Raw genomic sequence first — 21,831 nt, 5'->3', positions numbered from 1 at the left:
TTCCAACAACTCAAAGTCTGTTGAATGATGAAATTGTGACCAAGACAGACACTACAGAATGTAGTGTAAAGTACCTTCAAATGGAAATTAGAAAAAGGTCGAGGCCAATGTTGTGGCTAAAGAAGAAGGTGATGCTTTGATATGCTCTATGGAGAAAAGGTTCAACTATTGGGTCATAGACTCTGGAGCATCTTTCCATGCCATCTCGAATCGACATTCCTTCATAAATTATGTGTCGAAATTTTTTGAAGAAGTATATCTCGGAGATGATCATCTGTGTAGCATGGTGGCATAAGAGAAGTACATATTAAACTTAATAGATCCATATGAAATTGAAAGATGTGAGACAGATTCCAGAGTTGAGGAAAAACCTTATCTCCGTCAAGCAATTGTCAAGAGAAGGATGCGATACACACTTCTCAGGTGATTGTTAGAACATCACTAAAAGTGCCATAATTATTGCATGTAGCAAGGATACTGACACACTATACACAACGATGAATGCATGAATCTCAAGCGAAGCATATTAGGCTTCGTTATCACTTTGTCAGATCTCTAATATTGGAGGATGAGCCACTTCAAGTGGGAGGCTATATCTGACTGCCTTTGAATCTTTAAGTGGGAGATTGTTAGTCAAATGAGCCACTTCAAGGGCTACTACTATAGCTCGTGTCAAACATTTATGGCTATAACCTCAATATCAAAAGTTGCTGCAATTAGTTTTTCAATCATTGCGTCTAACAACATCTTACATTTTTTTTTTGAAAAATTACATAAGTAGATAAAGAAATTTAAAGACCGTGCGACGGAGGATTTGAACCCAAGACCTCACAGTCTTGAAGTACACCAAAACATAAACATTTTTCTTCTACTAGAGAAAGAAGAATCTTGTGAGGAAAACATCAATATTGAAGTTATACACAAGTGACAAAAGTGAGTAGATAGTCTTTTTTTTTTTTGATCGGACAAAGTCATGTTAGATGTTAGTAATTAGTTCCCCATCCACTCCAAGAACCACCTTATATCTCCAATCTCCAATTCGCTCCCAAGAGGGATAGTCTTTGTGCAGACATATATAAAATACAGTGTGATATTTTTATTGTACTCTTCCTTTTAAGATTCTCTAATATATTGATGTGAGTAGGACGTAAACAATTTAGTTGAATCACTTTAAAAGTTATATTTTTATTTTTTATATCAATCGATATCTAGCAAGGGCGGAATTAATTACTTGCGACAAATTCCTAACAATACATCGAATCCCTATCTTTTAGTTACCAAATATTATCGACGTCGGTTCTTTCAAGAAGATCACCTTAAAACTACCATCACTTCTGTTCTGTCCATGTCACAACAGAATACCTACTCTATCTGCTCGATATGTGGTTATGATTACATCACTTTTTCCGACAACAACACATTTGATTTTCTCTTTGAAAATATAGTCGTATATATATCTATTCCGAAAGATCTACACTTCACATTCAACTGCTTGAATCAATTTCATTTAATCCTGTAAAATTTTGCTAAAAGTTCATTTAGAAATACCAGAATACTGGTTTATTATTGTGATTAATTGGCTATATATATATTGTATGCAATTTCATTTTTGATACACTGCAATTTTTAAAATCCCCATTATGTCTTTTTCTTTTTTCCTAAAAAAAAGAATAGCTAGTCGAAGATAGTTCACTTTGAACATGCACCAAGCATTGAATGCTTTTCTATGTCGACCACAACCCAACAAAACTTCATCCTGTATGTGAGACCCATTTATGGTTTGTCAAGGTGCACACATGTTGAAACGTAGGGTTTAGTAAATTAAATTTAATTAATTAAAGATTGAGATATTAAAAAAAAAGCTCAAACCTTATATAGAGATTATATCTGGTACTAGAAAATTCCACATAATTTTCTATGTATCTGAATATCAGACTATGATATGCCACGTGGGATTTTCAGTACCAGAATTTAACCTTGCGATATTATTTGAAAAAAGGTGAAAGACTGTAAAATATTAAGGGTGCGTTCTCTTTAGTTGTAAAATTATCATAGGAAAATAAGGGATAACCAAAATTTCACTCTTTAAATCGTTTCTTTCTTTTCCCTCATTTCCTACTTGACCCTTACTTATTACTCATTTTCACTACAAATGAAAGATATATAATATTATCACACCATTTTTGGAGGGATAATATTATCTTTCATTTGTAGTGTAAATGAGGAATAAGTAAGGGTCAAGTAGAAAATGAAGAAAAAGATTAGAAGGATTTAAATGGTGAAATTTTGTTTATCCTTCATTTTCTCATGATAAATTTACAACCAAAGAGAACGCATCCTAATGAGAAAAAGTACGTCAAATGTTAGATATATATGATATTTTTCCTAATATAAAAGTGAAAAACAATGGAAAAAACTTGTCATGATTATAAGTGGTGCATGATTTCGATATCTATACTTACCGCACCGGTAAGAGCTCTACAAAGGTATGGTTTCGGTTCACGGAACAGCCAAACTTCTCAAAATGACACAACAATAATAATCCTTTTAATGAAAAAGAACGTGACCAATTAAGTCCCTTTTTTTCGGGATGAAATCTTATGTTCCGCAGTTTATTATATATCTCATGTTCATTTTTAATCTTTCTATTTTATAATTATTTAATAAAAAATATTATTATATAATTCTAATTAACATTTATAACTAAAATTTAAATTTTTAAAAGTTATATACCCTAACTTTGAATTAATTAACCCTAATAATTTATTATTAATTCAAATTAATATAAAAAATAATTATAAACCTTAATTGGATATGTGAACCCTAGTTAATTTTTTTTAAAAATAATTATACTAAAACATTATGAATTAAAATTGAAGAAAAAAATTATTAAAAACTATGACAAATCGAAAGTAAGACACAAAGTGAGACGCTAAAAATAGAACCAAGGATCTTATGTATATTAACTTCTTCTTCTTCTTCTTCTTCTTTTTTTTTTTTTTTTTTTTTCAGTTACGTGTTTCTGTTTTGTCTTGGTATATATGCCCATGCAGTCACATTCTTAATTTGTTACACATATTTACACATAACCAATTAATTAAGTCCCTCTATTTATCACGACCCACTTTTAAAATGATTGACAAAAAACTCACATGGCGAAGTATTGGCACATAACCAATTAATTAAATCCCTTTACTTACCACGACCTACTTTTTAACTAACTGACAAAAACAATTTCACATGTCGAAATATTGATTGAAGGTTTCTGTAGTACATGTATCATCTAAATCGGGATATGACACCATCTTGGAGTATCGATACCAAAACTTTCACAAATTTCAGAGATACAGCTTTTTTAGAAACCTATAAAAATATAATAAACTTAAGCAAAAAAATAAAAAATCTGCCATCAACATTATTGAACTCGGAAAGTCCGATTTTCGTGAAACTACAAGGAAATTTCCTGCGCCAATAGTATAGGTCCACCAATTTTGTCTTGTAACTATGATTCTTAATTATAATTTAAAAATAAACGTTATAATATTTATATTTGTACTGGATGTCTTCATGTATTTCTCTTGATGCCACATGCCAGCAGAAAAATTTTCAACACACGCTCCACAGTAGCTACTTTAATTCCCTCACACACACACATGTATATGTGTGACATGCATTAATTAATTTATAACTTGAAAAAGATCGAAGAGGATCGCGCGCGGCCACATTAACCATGTCATAAGCCAGATATTCTCCTTCTCAACGTTAATTTGGGAGTAGTGATGGGTTTTCCGGTGGTGTTGCCGCTAGCAAAGCTCGGCCTCATTGCCGGTGGCGGCGGGCTGGCTCCCCTTCTGACGACGGCTTTGCTTTGGCCTTTTGTGCTGAAATTCGCCTTCAACTTCCGGCCGCTGCGGGAGACCTGCGTGGACATGGCGGATGCGGTGCGGCTGTTTTTGTTCCAGATGAGTCAGATAGCGTTTGAGGGCGGCGAGGGCAGCGGCGGCCCGCGGTGGCAGAGAGCGCTCCGTTTGGTATACGAGAGGCTCGTCAACGCGCGGGGTACGCAGTCCGACGAGGAAACTTTGCTTGCTCTCTCAATGCATGCACTCTAATCTGTTTTTTTTTTCTTCTCAATTTGCTAGGTATGTTCATCTTTTTCTACCCTTTTTCTTTTTAATTTATTGCTTTACTATTCTTACATTTTTACATGCACGTCGCCATTTTTTGACACGAAAAAACAATATGAAATGAGGTTCCAGAAATGGATGTGCATAGTAATATCATTAATTTTGTAAAGAAGATCATTAATAAGCTCCCTCCCATTTGCAAAATAATTCGTTGTGTTTTGCACAATTATTAAGAAAAAATATTTTTACCGATATTAACCTTATATAATGTTAATTTTTACAATAATGATGGAGAAGTTTGATTGAAAAAAAAAAGAAGTATATGAAGAGGAAGAGAAGAAGCGAGCTGTAAACATGAGCCAATAAACGATAGATGCTAATATATATAAAATGTCATATAAAATAATATTAATAAAAACAATCAAAACATCATGTATCAAGAATGGGATGGAGTAATAATTTTTATTTTTACTTGTATCGACTCCAATCCGGCAATCCCTAATCTAATGATGAAATAAAAAAATATTTTATCTATTAAAGTGTCCAATCATCGATGATTTCACACAATCACACTTGCAAACTTCGGTGATGCTAAAACAATATTATCGCAAATGGGAATAGAGAGAGAGAGAGAATGTTACGCTTGTTGTCATTGGGCCGACCAAAGACAACAAACGAAACGTGAGCCGAATATTTACAATATTTTTTATCATTTGACAATGGCATTATTCCACATATAGCTGCAGTTAGGTTGGATTAATTCATTCATCCTCGAATTCAAATGTGGACAATCTATATCGACGTGGTGGAGCTCTTGGACCGGATCCAATGATGATACCAGTGTCAATATCGTACAACAATTTTATTTGGATAGTGGGAAAAGATGTTGGAATAAACTTGATTTATTAAGAGGATAGATACTTTGGAATGAGAAAATTATAGAATATTAAGGACGTGTTCTTCATTATTGATAAATGGAAAAATGTGCAAATAAGACCTCCTAGGTGTAGCCCTTATAGCGTATACCTCCCCTTACTCTATGTGAGTGCAACTAAACCCCCCAACTCAAAAAAAAAACGGAGCAAATAAGCAGGGCCGGCCCTGACATCCTGGGGGCCCTAGGCGAAAGGAAAAAAAAAAGGCCCCCTAGAAAATCAAACTTCATAATTTTATAGCAAATTTGAGATAGCCGCATATATAACTAACATTATTATAAAGTGCAATAAATCATAAATTAATGATCAAATAATTATAGAAATAAAGTAAATTTTTAATATTTTGGGAACAAAATTATCAATAACCTCTTCAAGAATACGCCATGTTTAAAGTATAAAATTGCTAATACATTTAACCTTTTTTGAGATATAGTAGAATGCAAATATATACTATAATTTTATTGATTTTAATTTTAAAAAACTTCTTTCTACTAAAGTTACAATAACCAGTATAGTCTTTTTTTAGGGGACAATAACCACATTATACTCAACAATGTTCTATATACAATAAAAATATTTAAAAAATAATCTAAAATTTTTAATAGGATTAATATTAGTGAACTTGTATTTATTTTGGGGCCCCCTAAATTTAGGGGGCCCTAGGCCTTGCCCCTTTGGCCCTATGCAAGGGCCGGCCCTGCAAATAAGCCCCTCACCCTAGACGCCGTCTTCTCACCGTCAGTCAACCTATTTTTTTTTTAATTTGCTGTGGCACCCTCGATTTTGGGCGTGGTAGCCTGAGACCTGGCACCCCCTGACTCGATTGCTGCCTTCTTCACCGCATCCATCCCCGGAATCAGCTGCGCCCGCCTCGGCTCCACAATCTTATCCGACGACACGTGGTTCGACATGGAAACCTCCGGCGGCAGCGCCGCCCTCATCTTCTTCGTTGGGGCTTCGAATTCCGGATTCACCAGCACGAAATACAGACTCTTCTCTTGGGGGAATTTCAGCTGCATCAGCTCCAAGGGCTCGTAGCTGCAGATCAAGACGAATCCGCCCAAAATCAAGGGTGCCACGTTGTCGGCGTGGTAGCCTGAGACCTTGGCACCGTCAAGACGAATCCGCCCAAAATCGAGGGTGCCTCGTTCGTCAATTCCATGTGTAGGAGCTCGTTCTCATTCATCAGCCGCTCATTCTTCACCTCCAGCCAAGCACTCGATCTTCTTCCTAGATCGTTCAATTTCACAATCCTTACTCGAAATCTCGCTCTCCAGCACCGGCTAGACCTGTGCGGAGGAGCGTGGGAAACAGACGCCGAAAGAGCGGGAGAAGCCGGCACCAGAGCCTTTCTGGCCCTGCGGCTGGTGCTTGCCGGAGCTCGGCGTGGAGGCGTCGGGCTAGGTCTTCGTTTGAGCTGGCGATTTCTGCAATCCCATTGCCGTTTTAACTTTTCCGGCGACCATTTGTGTTGATTCTGGTCCTCAAAAATTGGATGAGAATTTGGGTGGGCCCCACAGCAAAAAAAAAAAAAATAGGTTGACTGACGGTGAGAAGACGGCGTCTAGGGTGAGGGGCTTATTTGCTCCGTTTTTTTTTTTAGTTTGGGGGTTTAGTTGCACTCACATAGAGTAAGGGGAGGTATACGCTATAAGGGCTACACCTAGGAGGGTGTATTTGCACCTTTTCCCTTGATAAATTTATCATTAGAAAAGAGGTATAATAAAAAATTCTCTTTTAAATTCTCTCTTTCTTGGTCCGACTAATATCCTCATTTTTTTAGTTGAGATGGTATAAATTTTAAAGATTGCACAATTGATTCAAAATTAAATTTTTTGGTATTAGACAATATTAACCATTTGATCACTTTTTTAGAGATCACACCACAATTAGTGGCGGATCTATATAGGGGTTGCACTGGGCTCCAGCCTAATGCAACCCCAAAATTTTGTCTTATATATATTAAATATATTTAGCTTAATATTTACATAGTTCAATTTTAGACCAGTCCAACTTTTAGAAAAAGAAAATCTTTTAACATAAAAGTAAAAATTAATTTATTCTTGTATAAGATAGATTATTTTCTTAAAAAAATATATAGATGTAGTTTTTTATATTCTTTCAATTATAACGGTACAATTTGCAGGGGTAGCGTTAGTATATGTTATTGAATCAATAGAAAGAGAATAATTATTTATTATAGTCGGGGATCAAATTCTAATCCTAAATCCATTAAAATTTTACTTACACAAAAAAATGAATTGTATAGACTGCCTGAAAAATTTAGCTAGGGGGCTACTGCCCCCGAACCCTCATTCAATCCTTCGAGTTCAGCACCCCCCCCCTCCCCTATTGATAAATCTTGGATCCGCCCATTTAATATTAGACAACATTAATTATTCGATCACTAAATCAACACACACATAATTATCTTCTTTTATATTAGTGTGAGTGTCTTGTCATGAATGACTAATTAAATATGTGTGCCCTAACTTTCTGGGAGTCCGAATTCATATACCTGCAACATGTTCATCATAAATGAACTGAAATATGAACAAGAGAAATGCAAATATGATCCTCTATCTCATAATTTAGTGTGTACTACTTTTAATTTATTATTATTTTTAATTATTTTTTTTCAATTTTAATTTATTATACTTTAATATAATATAAAGATAATTAACAAGGGTTCACTCATCCAAGTAGGGCTTATAATTATTTTTTATATTTATTTGAATTAATAATAGATTATTTATGTTAATTAATTCAAAGTTAGGTTTTTAAATTTTAATTTTGAATGATAATATTAATTAGAGTTTATAATATAATAATAATTTTTATTTTTATAAAAAATAATTATAAAATAAAGATATTAAAAATGGTACCCGGTGATACACACTAAATTGTGGGACAGAGGATTCCGTCCGAGAGAAACGTAGGGTTGCACGGATTTTTTTGGAACTAATTAAACATTTAAGCATTGCTGTCGTTTTTTTGTAGGACTGTATGAGTCTTTTTTTTTAAATTGGGAAAATGAGGACAGTGGAGATTGAATTCTGAATTAATCGTGTTATTATTTTGTAATCGCCCTTGCAACATATTTCATTTACTTTTTTTTTTTTTTCAAAAAGAAGAATTCATTTACAAAATAGTAGTAGTTCGTGTGTTTCCTAAAAAAGAAAACTAGGAGCTTTGTATTTAATACGATATTAATTTATTTATATGGGTGAAATTTTTAAATAAGCCCATTTTTGGATCCTCTTGTTATTGGTTCCGAAGCCCATTTTCGTGGTCTCCCAAACTCAGAAACCTTGCGCAAAAATCAGTGATCCAATCTACTCAAAAAAGAAGTTAAAAATCAGTGATCCAAAAAAACTTTTATTTTCTGCACAAAGTGATCCAATAAAACTTAATTTACACTAATTAGTAGTTGAAGTATTTTCTTTTACTTTTTAATCTTTTATTTACCAGTAATATTTTTCTTTTAAATTTAATGGAATATTTCAAACTTTATTCATAATCATTTTCTCAATGATATTTTGAGTATTGCATTAAATATGATGGTAACTTTTAGCATATTTTATATGTTGTGATATTAAATAAATTAATATTATACATAATAAATAATATAAATTTATAATGTAAAATTGCTTGATGCAGCAGCTGCTGCAAGGCGTGGACCATCTACACCGCAATCAGGTACTTGATCGAGATTTAAAAAGAGTAAAAATTTAAAATGCCAACTTTTATAAAATTATTGTGTTTATGCCCAAATTGACTATATTATCGTTAATGTCACAACAATGTATTTGCATGAGACAAAAATAGTCAACTATCGAAAAAGTAGGTTACTGGTGGACGTCGTATACCACCAAATAATTCCTGCAATACTATCAAGAATTAAGTGAGTATAATGATAAGCAGGGTCGAACAACAGAGAGCAGGTAAAATCATCCAATTCCCTAAAGGCTAATTTTTGGTGTAGCCACCATGCCTTAATTTTGAGAAAGTATTAATTAACCTAAGAAAGCAAATTAAATCAAATAAAATAACTCTAGAAAATAATCAATTAAAGGTAACTCGACTCGAATAAATCCATACCAATTTAATAACTCTGTTCATCGACGCAAAGATAAATTAATCCATATCAACCAACCAGTTATAGGATACCGTGAACGCAACGGACGTACTTCAATTCCTACTTACTGTGTCGATAAACAACTGGAGACGGCAGACATGTCTATTTCCCTTATTAAAATATAACCTAGCTGGAGACGCCAGACCTAAATTTAATATTCTAATAGCATTAAGAGGAAGGAACCCAATTTAGACAAATTATCCTAGATACGCTAGTAATAATCAATCCACCAATTTATTCCTACTACGAACATGGTAGTTTTATCCACCAATTTATTCCAACAATTATGGATTGGAGGAACCAATTCTCTTTAATCCAATTAAACCTAAGTTGGCCACACTTAAATAAAATCAGAATTAACTTTAAACACAATGAATAAATCGGAATCAATAGGAACCAATTTTAAAACCAATCAGGTCTCACAGATTAATAAATCAGTGTTTCATTATTCTTGCCGAATTAAGAAATTAGCTTATCATACTAATAAAATAAAATACAGTAAAATTAAATAAAGTAAACATAACTAATAATCTAACTGGTGAAAGAAAAACCTCTCCTATCCTCTATTAACTAGTTAAAAGGTAATAAGAACCTGAGTAATGTTGATTAAAGACCTCCTAAAGAATTCAGACGGGGCTAAAGCTTGAAGAACACTCCAGAAGTTTTAATGTTTTCTTCTTACTTGAAGAACCAAGAGGGAGTCTACTCGAAAAAAAGATCCCTACACAACGGGCAGTTACATGTATTTATAGGAGTTACAAAAGGGAAGGGTACAACAGTCATTTGACGTCTCACGTACTTCCCAGGCAGGAAAGGTGATGGACGTCGTTATCTTCTGTAGCTCGTCCTTTTGCTAACGGACTTGCAGCTTTCTCAACTACCATTGGGTTTTGATTCACCTGCGCAGGCCTTCTGGGAAGCTGTCTGTGCAGCATAGAACCTCTAGGCATAGGTCGGATAAATACGGGCGAAACCCCATGATGCCAACAGGACCCGTCTAGGAAATAGTTCTTCCACGTCTGTTAAACCTGCGCAGCAAGTGGTCCTTCAGAATCGATCAGTTTTACGCTAGCAGAAGCCCCGACGCCGAGACCTTAGTACAGGATTCAGTGCAAGCGTCAGCGCGGTCCTTAATTGTTACACACAATATATAGTCCTTCTTAGTTCTGCACAATAAGAGGACGTTCGTAGATAAGATGAAAAAGAAGTGTATGATAATAATTTTGCGCTGGTGAGTATTTACTCCTCATCACTAACAAACTGAAATATATAATATTACTAGAAACTTCAATTAATTCTATGTTCGAAACCAAAGCACAAATATCAAATCTTAAAGAAAGAAATAAAAAATACTCCTAAATGTTATAAACTAGAGAGAAGCGAGAGAATATAGTAGAGAATACAAATATCGTCATTATGAAGTTCACAACACACCCATATTTATAGGTGTTAAACCAAGTGTGAACGTCCGGTGTGAACGTTCACACACGTCCGGTGTGAACGGAGGACAGTCAACTCCGGCGGCTTGAAGATGTCAAGTGTTATTCTCCCTCTAGGTTTCTTGGTCAACACACATAAGATATATCTAGAAGATATATTTACAACACTTCCCCTTGATTGACCAATCCCTAAAAAATGTTGCCTCATTAAAACCTTGCTAGGAAAACCCAATGGGACAAAACCTAGTCGAAGGAAAAAGAGTACAACTGCTTCCCCTGAACTCGAAATCATTGAATATCTTTGAGTCGACGCATGCCGATCTCGTGTACCAACTTTCTGAATGTCGATGCTGGTAATGCCTTGGTGAATAAGTCCGCCAGATTTTCACTTGAGCGAATTTGTTGCACGTCGATATCGCCACCCTTTTGAAGGTCGTGTGTGTAGAAGAATTTGGGAGAAATATGCTTCGTCCTATCTCCTTTGATGTATCCTTCCTTGAGTTGCGCGATGCAAGCAGCATTATCTTCATATAAAACAGTTGGTTTGGCCTTTGATAAAGCTAACCCACATGACTCTTGGATATGACTCGTCACATTTCTCAACCATACACATTCTCGACTTGTTTCGTGGATTGCAATGATTTCAGAATGATTTGAGGATGTTGGAGTCAAGGTTTGTTTCACAGACTTCCATGATATAGCAGTTCCACCATATGTGAAAATATATCCAGTTTGTGACTTAGCTTCATGTGGATCGGATAAAAATCCTGCATCCGAATACCCCACTAGAGTATTATCAGAATTTTCTTGATAATATAATCCAAGGTCAATGGTACCCTTTAGATAACGTAGAATGTGTTTAACACCATTCCAATGTCTCAATGTGGGTGCAGAGCTAAATCTTGCTAGAAGATTAACAGAAAAAGCTATATCTGGTCTAGTATTATTAGCCAGATAAGTCAATGCTCCAATTGCACTTAGATATGGTACTTCAGGACCAAGTATCATTTCACCCTCTTCAATTGGTCGAAATGGATCTTTCTTAGTATCAAGAGATCTAACGACCATTGGTGATGCTAATGGATGTGCATTATCCATATAGAAGCGTTTTAACACTTTTTCTGTATATGTGGATTGATGGATAAACGTTCCTCCACGGATACGTTCCATTTGCAAACCAAGACAAAACTTTGTCTTTCCCAAATCTTTCATCTCAAATTCTTTCTTCAAATATTCAGCAGTTTTATTGAGCTCTTCAGGAGTCCCAATTAAATTTAAATCAACAACATAAACTGCTATGATTGCAAATCCACTTTCGGTTTTCTTAATGAAAACACAAGGGCATATTTCATCATTCTTGTATCCTTCTTTCAAAAGATACTTGCTCAGTCTATTGTACCACATACGACCAGACTGTTTCAACCCATACAACGATTTTTGCAGTTTAATTGAATACATGCTTTTGGGTTTTGACTGAAATCCTTCAGGCATTTTAAATCCTTCAGGAATTTTCATATATATGTCAGTATCTAATGACCCATATAGATAAGCAGTCACTACATCCATAAGGCGCATATCAAGCCTTTGTGACACAGCCAGACTAATCAAAAATCTAAAAGTAATAGCGTCCATTACTGGAGAGTATGTTTCCTCATAATCAATTCCTGGTTTTTGTGAGAAACCTTGTGCTACGAGTCTTGCTCTATATCTCGTAACTTCATTTTTCTCGTTTCTCGTTCTAACAAAAATCCATTTATATCCAACAGGGATTTTAGATTCCGGAGTTAAGGCTATAGGCCCAAATACTTTCCGGTTATCACAGGAATTTAATTCCCTTTCTATAGCTTCTTTCCACTTTGGCCAATCAAGTCTCTGTTTGCATTGTGCAACAGATTTTGGTTCAGGATCCTCATTTAAAACTTGAAGAGCTATATGAAAGGCAAATATATCATCAACGATGATATTTTTTCTCTCTAGTATCTGATGTAAATAATTTATTGAGATCTCATGATTTTCAGATACTTGTAATTCTTTAGGAATTACATCACTTTCATTTGATTGATTAGTCGTTTTCGTCATTGTTTGGTTTATATCTTGCCCCTTTCTTTTTTCTAGGCATAGAATCTTTGGAACCAACTGGTCGACCACGTTTTTGGCGAATTTTGGACTCATTTGCTGCCAAAGCTTTTTGTCCTTCAGGGACATCAATTTTAGCTGGAGTATTTGCAGCATGTATGTGAGATTGTGTCACTTTTCTTGTATCTACAAAAGCATCAGGAATTTGATTTGCAATCTTTTGCAAATGAATGATCTTTTCAATTTCTTGTTCACATTGATTTGTTCTAGAATCAAAATGTGATAAGTTTTTCTCATTCCAAGAGATTTCCTTGTGCTTTTCTGGATGTAGATTTATTCCTCCTAATGTTGGAAATGTCATTTCATCAAAATGACAATCTGCAAAACGTGCAGTAAATAAATCACCTGTTAAAGGTTCTAGATACCTTATAATCGATGGTGAATCAAATCCAACATATATCCCAAGTCTTCGTTGGGGACCCATTTTTGTACGTTGTGGGAGTGCAATTGTGACTTGAACCGCGCAACCAAAAGTTCGTAAGTGAGAAACATCGGGTTCTCGGCCAAAGATAATTTGCATTGGGGAGTATTCATGATTAGCTGATGGCCTTAGTCGAACTAATGTTGCAGCATGTAATATGGCATGACCCCAAGCAGTAGTTGGGAGTTTTGATTTCATAAGTAATGGTCTAGCAATAATTTGAAGACGTTTAATAAATGATTCCGCTAAACCATTTTGAGTATGGACATGAGCTACTGGATGTTCAATCTCAATTCCAATAGCCATACAATAGTTATCAAATGCTTGAGATGTAAACTCACCAGCATTATCAAGACGAATTCTTTTAATTGAATTGTCTGGGAATTGAGCTCTTAATTTTATGATTTGAGCAAGTAGTCTAGCAAATGCTGCATTTCTAGTAGAAAGCAAGCATACATGGGACCATCTATAAAAGGCATTAATTAATACCATAAATTATCGAAAAGGTCCACAAGGTGGATGTATAGGTCCATAAATGTCTCCTTCAATTCTTTCTAGGAAAGATGGAGATTCAGTATTAACCTTCGTATATGAAGGTCTAATAACTAACTTGCCTTGCGCACAAGCATCACATGGGAATTCCTTTGTAGAAAGAATCTTTTGATTCTTTATGTTGTGCCCATATGAATTATTGATTATTCGGCGCATCATAGTCGCTCCAGGATGTCCAAACCTATCATGCCAAAGCTTAAAGCTTTTTGTATCATTGAACTTTATGTTCATGACATGGTTTGTCTCAATTGCTTTTATGAATGTGTAATACATTCCAGAAGGTAGTGTTGCTAATTTTTCTTTTGTCAGCTTATAGCCTGAAACAAAAGAATTTATGTAAAGATATTCATTGCTACCTTCTGCAATTGTCTCTATGTGGTATCCATTATTGCGGATATCCTTGAAACTTAGTAAGTTACTTACTAAAGTGCAGGGCATTTTCAATATCTAATTTAGTATCATTTGGCAAAATGATACAAGCTCTTCCGGAGCCTTCAATGATGTTTGATGCACCTGATATTGTGTTGACATTATCCTTGGCTAATGTCAACTTAAGGAAATAATTCTTCTTTTGAAGAATAGTGTGTGTGGTGGCACTATCGGCAAGACAAATATCACAAGATTCCATTTGATTTTCTGAGATATTTTGGAAAAAAAATTAATTATTATTGAGTAAGCATTTGATTTTTATTATTGTAATAAAAAAAATAAAAACAACATCTTGAAATTAAAAATAAGCAATGTCATCTTAACAACTAGAAAAGAAAAAAAATTAAAATTAAGGATAATATATCCTTGATTATTTTGTGCAGAATTGCACGGATGGCAAACATAGCCAAACTTGAGTTCATCGCCCTTGACATCTCGGGCAAGAATTACATGTCATGGACTCTTGGTGCTGATAACATGTTATAAACTAGAGAGAAGCGAGAGAATATAGTAGAGAATACAAATATCGTCATTATGAAGTTCACAACACACCCATATTTATAGGTGTTAAACCAAGTGTGAACGTCCGGTGTGAACGTTCACACACGTCCGGTGTGAACGTTCACACACGTCCGGTGTGAACGGAGGACAGTCAACTCCGGCGGCTTGAAGATGTCAAGTGTTATTCTCCCTCTAGGTTTCTTGGTCAACACACATAAGATATATCTAGAAGATATATTTACAACACTAAACCAATTATTGTTGTAGTCCAGCCGCCAACTCTAATGTTCCAGCCGCCAAGATGAATTGCCGAAGGTAAAAAAATGTATTCTCCTCAAATAAATTATAACCTATCTAATCTAATTACCTCTAACTCCTTTGCCAAAGATTATAAAGCTAATACTATAAAGTCAATTAGCTCATGGGCCACAAATAAAATTAATCAAATCTTAGCCCACTAATGATCGCCACTTTTGATAATTGGGCCAAAGAAATAAAACTAATCAAATTCTAGCTCAATTAATAAGCTCGTCACGTCTCGTCTCTTTCGAGCTCCTTCAATATTTAGCATAAAAAACTTTATTCTTCTACTTTCTTTCACTCGACTCCATCAACATCGAACTCTTCAATTCCTGCACCAAAAATCACCTAATTGTGTAATTAAATTCGATTAAAGCACAAAATAATCCAAAATTCTGAACAACTAAAATACACACATCAGTTACCATTCGGGTGACAACCTACTTAGTGAGGTTGCCGCCCAGACGGTAACCTACTCTTCCGACCGACAAGCTACCTTTTTTGATTGAAATTTTTAATTTGTTACAAACGAAAGTAGGTTGCCGACCGAAAAAGTAGGTTGTCGTCCGGGCAGCAACCTCACTAAGTAGCCGCCCGGGTGGCAATCTACTTTTTTGACATCAAATAATTTTTTCTTATATTTTTCTTACACACTTGTATTGTGTCAGAATAATTGTAACAACCCGCTCTTTTATTATATTTAAATCCAGGAATACGATAATTATTATTTCATCTTTCAGTAAATGAAGCCCAGTAATTATTTATGATTTAAATTCAGCTTATGACACTGGATTATATTCAATTAAGCAGGATTATTATTTTATTACCAAGTCAGTAGCTTCGCGTAAATAAAACCGCGATGAGAATTATTGAGTAAACCAATAATTATTCATTTCAGATTCATAACTGAAATAGCTAAGTCATGTTATTTATTAATCACAGTAGAATTATTTTTCTATTTTTATTATTATTTCTTGAGTCGTGAATTTATTCCGACTTGTGAAGAATTTAATCTACGTTATTAATTTAGATATTATTCCGTGTTTTAAATTTAGCACGCCATGCTCCCTCAGCCACTCTATTCTCACTCGTGCTTAGCTTTTCTTTTCCACTCCTACATAGTAAAAAAAAAAGAATTCAGCAAATCTCCTAGGATTGTTGAGCGTACTATTCATCAACCACGCTCATTAATCTCAAGAATGTCAACAGCAATTAATGCTCCCTCAATAATTCTTCAACCACGCTCATTAATCTCAAGAATGTCAACAGCAATTAATGCTCCCTCAATAATTCTTCAACCACGCTCAACAATTTAGCCGTACTATTCATCATCCTTTCACACTAATCAGCTCTCCTTAAGTTCAGTATAAATTCATCCTCATTTACCTTCTTCATCACAGCAACAAATCTACTCCTTCCATCGAGAAATCACCAAGCATAATCTCCTCATTCCCATTCCACAAACGTTCCTAGCAAAAAGAGGAAAGACTGCACTGCTCTTCATCATTCTCTGCCAAAGCATTTTCAAGTATCAGTTCATTCAAACAATAACCAACCAACAAAACCATTCAAGGTATTTCATGCCATCTCAGTTCACTATCTTCATATATGCATTTCACTTTCCTCACTTCATGTTTTAGAAATTCAGAAATATAGGATGAAGTTTATTACAGAGAAACATAGCAAAACACATATGCGTACATGATTAGCATTCAACAGAAATAGTTTAATTCATACATTGATACCTTTATACTGCCTTTGTACTTAGAACCAAGTCATGAGAATTTCCATCAGCAACAAAACGAATTGAAATACAATAGTAGAGAGATAGAACAATAACTTAGCTTTTAGAAAGGCATCGAACGCGGCCCTGCACAGTCGAGCCGCAACAACGGCAACTTCCTCGGCCTCATCGGAGCCCGAGAACGACAGCAGCGACTCGCGGGGCTACTGCCCTGTTCAGTCGGACCGAGAGACGTCAAGTGGCGGCGACTCGCGAGGCTACCAGAGGGACGCGAGGACGATGGTGCTGCTCACCGGTCTCGCTGCGACGACGGCAGATTTGTGACAGCAGAAGGCCGACTCCATGAACAGCAGCAGTCGGCGGTTTCAGGCGAGAAGCTCGCCTTGGTGCTCCACGAACAGCAGCAGTCGGCGGAGCTCTGCAACAGGAGAAGCAGCAGCCGCGACTCCGGGCGAGTAGCAGCAGTTCCAGACGGCTGACTCGGCGGCTTTAGGCGACGCGGCTCTCGCCGGAACCGTTGGCGGTGGAACTCGTGAGGAGGCGGCTTGATTGTTGCGAGAATAGAAAGAGAGAGATGTAGCAGCGTTTTTAATTATGAGAATGAGGGAGATGGTGGGTTCTGCTTTTAAAAAAAAAAAGAGAGAGTCTCGATAATTATATTGAGAGAATGAATGTTGGCTTTAATAAAGAGAGAGAGAGAGTTATAAAAAAATGTGTGTGCAGCGTGTGTTTTGTTAATAAAGAGGAGAAATTTTACTTTATTAAAGATAAGGAGAGAGATGATGTTGAGTGGTGTGATTTGTGTTATAAAAAAAAAGAGGGGGACCGATGATAGTGAATTGTGAGAGAAAGAGGAAAATATTGGTAGAGAAAAAGAGAGAGAGAGGCGTGAGAGATAATAGTGGAAGAGAGGAGTGGGCCTTCCTCAGTTGGGCCGGGTTTGGGCCGATTCCTTTTGGGCCTAGTTTATTTTATTGGGCCGGAGATTAATTCAATTGGGCTTTGCTTATTTTATTTCCATTGGGCTAATATATATATATTGTTTGGACTCTATTATTTTTATAAATGGGCTCTTATTATTTATTTTGATTGGGCTTCTATTAATTGTTAATAATGAATTTATTATTTTTATTAATTGAACTCCTACTATTTAATTGATTAAGTTCAATGAAATTTATTTAGTTAAGCCCAATGAGATTTATTAATTTAGGCCCCATTATTAATCCTAATTATTTTTAATTAGTGATAAATTTTTAAGACTTACTAATCATTAATTAGTAAGTAAATTAGATTATTTTAAGCTGAGTAGATTATTAAAGATTAATAATCCGACCTCATAAGACGAGCTTTAATTCCTTAAATAGGATTAGCATCTCATAATTTAATTAAAGGAATATGAGTCATGCATAATCATTTCACGCATCCTCATTTATTGAGATTTTTCGAGAATTAGAATCTTATTTTATTTTCTCGGATTAAAGGTCAAGCACCAGAGTTAGAGCTAAACCGTGAGTCTGCTATTCAGGTGGGCTTTCTATGTATAAACTAAAATTATATATTAGAATTGCTAAGACTTTATGCTTATGAAATTTAAATGATATTGTCAATGCCTAAATGCTTTATGTTTTATTATTAATTGCCTATATGATGATAATCGAATTCGGATTCTGGATGGGACCGCAAATCCCTTCGGAATTAGTGTACACCTTGTGATCGTGAGTCATCTAGCGGGTTGGCCGATCATAGTGTCCGTAGAGGGAGGCCTCCCTCTCGGCACGAGTTACTGATATGGTGATTAATGATATAAAATACCTGCGCGGGTTATTGATGAAAGAAATGATATTATGTTTGGTAAATACGAGTCTTTAAAGGAAAACCCTCGTATCTTACTACTGTTGAAAGGCTTGACAATAAAATATTATGCATGTATGTAAATTTCGGCAAGTGTCCACTAAGTACTCTTGTACTTAGCCCTGTATGTATTTATAAATGTGCAGGTTGAGCTGTGATCGAGGATGTAGTGTGCAAGCGGAGCTTTTGTCGATCTAGGATGATTACCTCAGAGTAGAGTATATGTCTTCATACATATACTCAGATTGTTATTCCGCTGCGAACACTGATTATGTTAAGATATTATGTCATTTGTCAAACAATATGTATTATTTAATAATGTACTAAAACCATTGAGTACCCCGTTTTGGGATAATATTATGTACGGTCCCCTTGTGGCCTTCATTGATATCTAGATATTTCGATTGATTTCTTTATACAAGTCGAGTCATCAAGAAGCTAAACATGCCCCTTTTCTAATCCCGCTCCTAAATCCCCTCCCCTAGTCGCGGTTTTCCCGAATTTGCTATCCTTATCAAGTGCGGTCGTGACAGAATGGTATCAGAGCATTTCTTTTGCTCTGAGTACTACTCATTCCTTCTAAGTTGAGTCTAGATTAAGTAAGTTAATACACTTTTGAACTAGTTGACAAAAGCTTGGCACTACATCTCGTCACGCTCAACGGAGGTTATGGTAAGTACTTTCAAGTTTTAATTAAGTTAATTTCTTGAAATGTATGAAGCATGAATAAGTATGACTATGGTATGAATCACAAGAACTTAGAACTGTTAAGTTATATATGCTCACTCTCACGACGGAACATAGAAGAGAACTTAGGGAGATGCCTTAACTTTTTCTTCATGTTACGATGACATCGACAATGATGGTCGAAATAGAGAAAGAAGAATCACACGAAGGGTCGCATGATGAAACCACGAGCATGAAGATTGAGCAGCGTAACGAACGCCAATAGTACGTTGATGGCATGGGCATAACTTAAATATTCGAGTGTTTTTCTACGATGAGATCTCGAATTAGCTTGGCCTTTTGAACTTATTTTGTTGAAACTTTTAGTGCTCGTTGCTAGATTTAAGAAAATATCATCATCACATAACAAGCCCTAAGTTCGGTAAACAACGACACTAGAACTATATGATAGTCGAATTGGTAATCTGTGATTAAGTATTAAGAACCTGTATGGCTTGTGTAAATGCTAGATTTAGATGATGAGGTGTTTTTGCACGTTATGGTTATTGAACCGAACTTGTTTTCCGATTTTAGATATTTAGAACCTTATCGCCTTAAGTTACTTGTCGTGTGCTACTTTTGACGATAGAATTTCCTTTGTTAGATGGCGAGGACTGTTTTCACCCGACGACGACCACTGCCCCCATGGGCTAGTCCAGAGGAGGTCGAGCGGTCCTACCGCACCTATGCTCCATGTCACGGGGATAACCTCGGACAGTTCCTCGCAGGTTTTCACAGACACTGGGTCGAGGCGAGTGCACATGGAGTATCAGGGTATGACGGTATCCAGAGGTTGATCTTACTGTTACCTTCCGAGTGGCAGGGATGGGCTAGACAGATTTCTGGCCACTACATCTTTCGCCGAGAAGATTACCACGACCTCATGGGAGACTTCCCTAGCTTTATTGCGGAGCTTCAGATCTGTTTCACTTTGTGGGGCCGCGCCCCTCTAGGGCCCTACATCCTTCCGGGAGACTACGTACAGGTGGGGACGCCTTTGCCAGTGGAGACACCCGCTACTGCCCCTGAGTCTCCGATGGCCTTGCCACGAGACCCTCCACCACGTGCCTCAGTTCTAGGGCGCCGTGGTAGGCACGATGACGAGACAGGCCCTTCTCGTCCCCGGGCTCGTAGGGATTTCCCATCGCCTCCTGACTCAGCGATCCGAGCTACTGCTACTCCACCACCACTGATACCTACGATAGACGCAAGGTTTGAGGCTTCCATGGCAGATGTCGACAGGGTCATGGCCAACATGAGAGAGTTCCTAAATAGGGACAATTACCCTATGCAGGAGGATGATGATACAGCACAGTATGGTATGATGAGGATTATTCGTCCTGAACCCGTGCCACCTCCAGCTCCAACCGAGCCTCGTGCCACGGCCAGGATCAGCACCAGAGACGATCCGATCCGTGAGATTGTGGACGATATCTTCCGCTCAGCCCAGATCATGCAGGAGACAGGCGAGGGCCAGGGAGAGACTCTGTTGCCCAGCTGGGAGCCGGGCGAGGATGAGGAGGAGGACCCCAAGGAGGATGAGGAGGAGGACCCCGAGGAGGATCCGGAGGAGGACCCCCTGGCGTCACCGAGGAACAGTCGTACCGCGACTCAGAGTTCACAGATTTGATAGTTTTAGCTTGTGGATGTACTCCGGAAATGATGATTCGTTCCAATGACTATGATTTTATTTATGTTGTTTCTAGCTAGCATTAGTACGGAAATGTTGGTCTCTAGGACGTTCCGTGAATAAAAACCTTTTTGTGATTGCTTAACTAGTAAGCCGGTACATCATAGGGAGTACTGGATAGACTTTACTTACATTTTGGGTTGACGATGTAAAAGCCCTCGATGAGGCAATATTCCATGAGATAAAAATGACCCTAGCATGGGTTTTCTACGACGATCTCGTGTATGTTTTATGTTTCTCTACGGGTTTCATTCTTCACGAGTCAGTTAAGAATGTAGTAACTTTGAATAATGTGACTTGTGCATGCAACGGTTCCTGTTATATTTTAGTTTTGGAGTTATGATAAGTTAAATTTGACAAACAGTTCTTTATTAATTACCTTAGAGACTCCTGTATAGAATGCGTTAAAATGGGTGTTTGTATTGTACAGAATGCCGCCTAAACGAGGTCGCCCCACTAGGAGGAACATTAACAACAATGGAAATCGTGATGAAATACCTGAGGGACGGCGAAACGACAGGGAACCTACCCCACCCCCTCCACCCCCTGCTAGAAGGACTGAAGAACTGTTTCTTCGACAGAATCCGCCCACATTCACTGGGACAGGCGACCCAGCCGAGGCCGAAGCTTGGATACGCGCCTTGGAGCGTATCTTCACCTTCCTACACTGCACAGAAGAGGAGCGACTCTCGTGTATGTCTTTCCAACTAGCCGGATCAGCTGACTTTTGGTGGGAAGCCCGCCGAAAGACTCTGACTCCCGAACAATGGGCAGCATACACTTGGGAAGACTTTAAGACGGGATTATATGACAAGTATATTCCCAAGAGCTACAGAAAGAAG

The 21,831-nt window shown here is 36.8% G+C and overlaps 1 protein-coding gene across 2 annotated transcripts; it reads left to right on the top strand.

Annotated features, from left to right (window-relative positions):
* The first annotated feature begins 3,548 nt into the window (after positions 1–3,548).
* On the top strand, positions 3,549–21,000 carry LOC131026335 (uncharacterized). Of its 2 annotated transcripts, XM_057956191.1 has the most exons (4): positions 3,549–4,142; positions 8,726–8,761; positions 18,204–18,247; positions 18,720–21,000. In XM_057956191.1, the coding sequence occupies exon 4, from the start codon at positions 19,904–19,906 to the stop codon at positions 20,927–20,929; it is 1,026 nt and encodes a 341-aa protein (XP_057812174.1). In that variant the 5' UTR covers positions 3,549–4,142; positions 8,726–8,761; positions 18,204–18,247; positions 18,720–19,903; the 3' UTR covers positions 20,930–21,000. The 2 variants fall into 2 exon arrangements, 1 of the variants encoding a protein (XP_057812174.1); XR_009102249.1 differs by lacking the exon at positions 18,204–18,247 and having other exon boundaries at positions 18,720–18,989.
* Positions 21,001–21,831: the final 831 nt, after the last annotated feature.

Source organism: Salvia miltiorrhiza, chromosome 1, assembly GCF_028751815.1.
Source record: "Salvia miltiorrhiza cultivar Shanhuang (shh) chromosome 1, IMPLAD_Smil_shh, whole genome shotgun sequence".
In the NCBI taxonomy this organism is placed as follows: domain Eukaryota; kingdom Viridiplantae; phylum Streptophyta; class Magnoliopsida; order Lamiales; family Lamiaceae; genus Salvia; species Salvia miltiorrhiza.
Note: the sequence above shows the minus strand (reverse complement) of the source record. Positions and strands in the feature narration are given on the sequence as shown.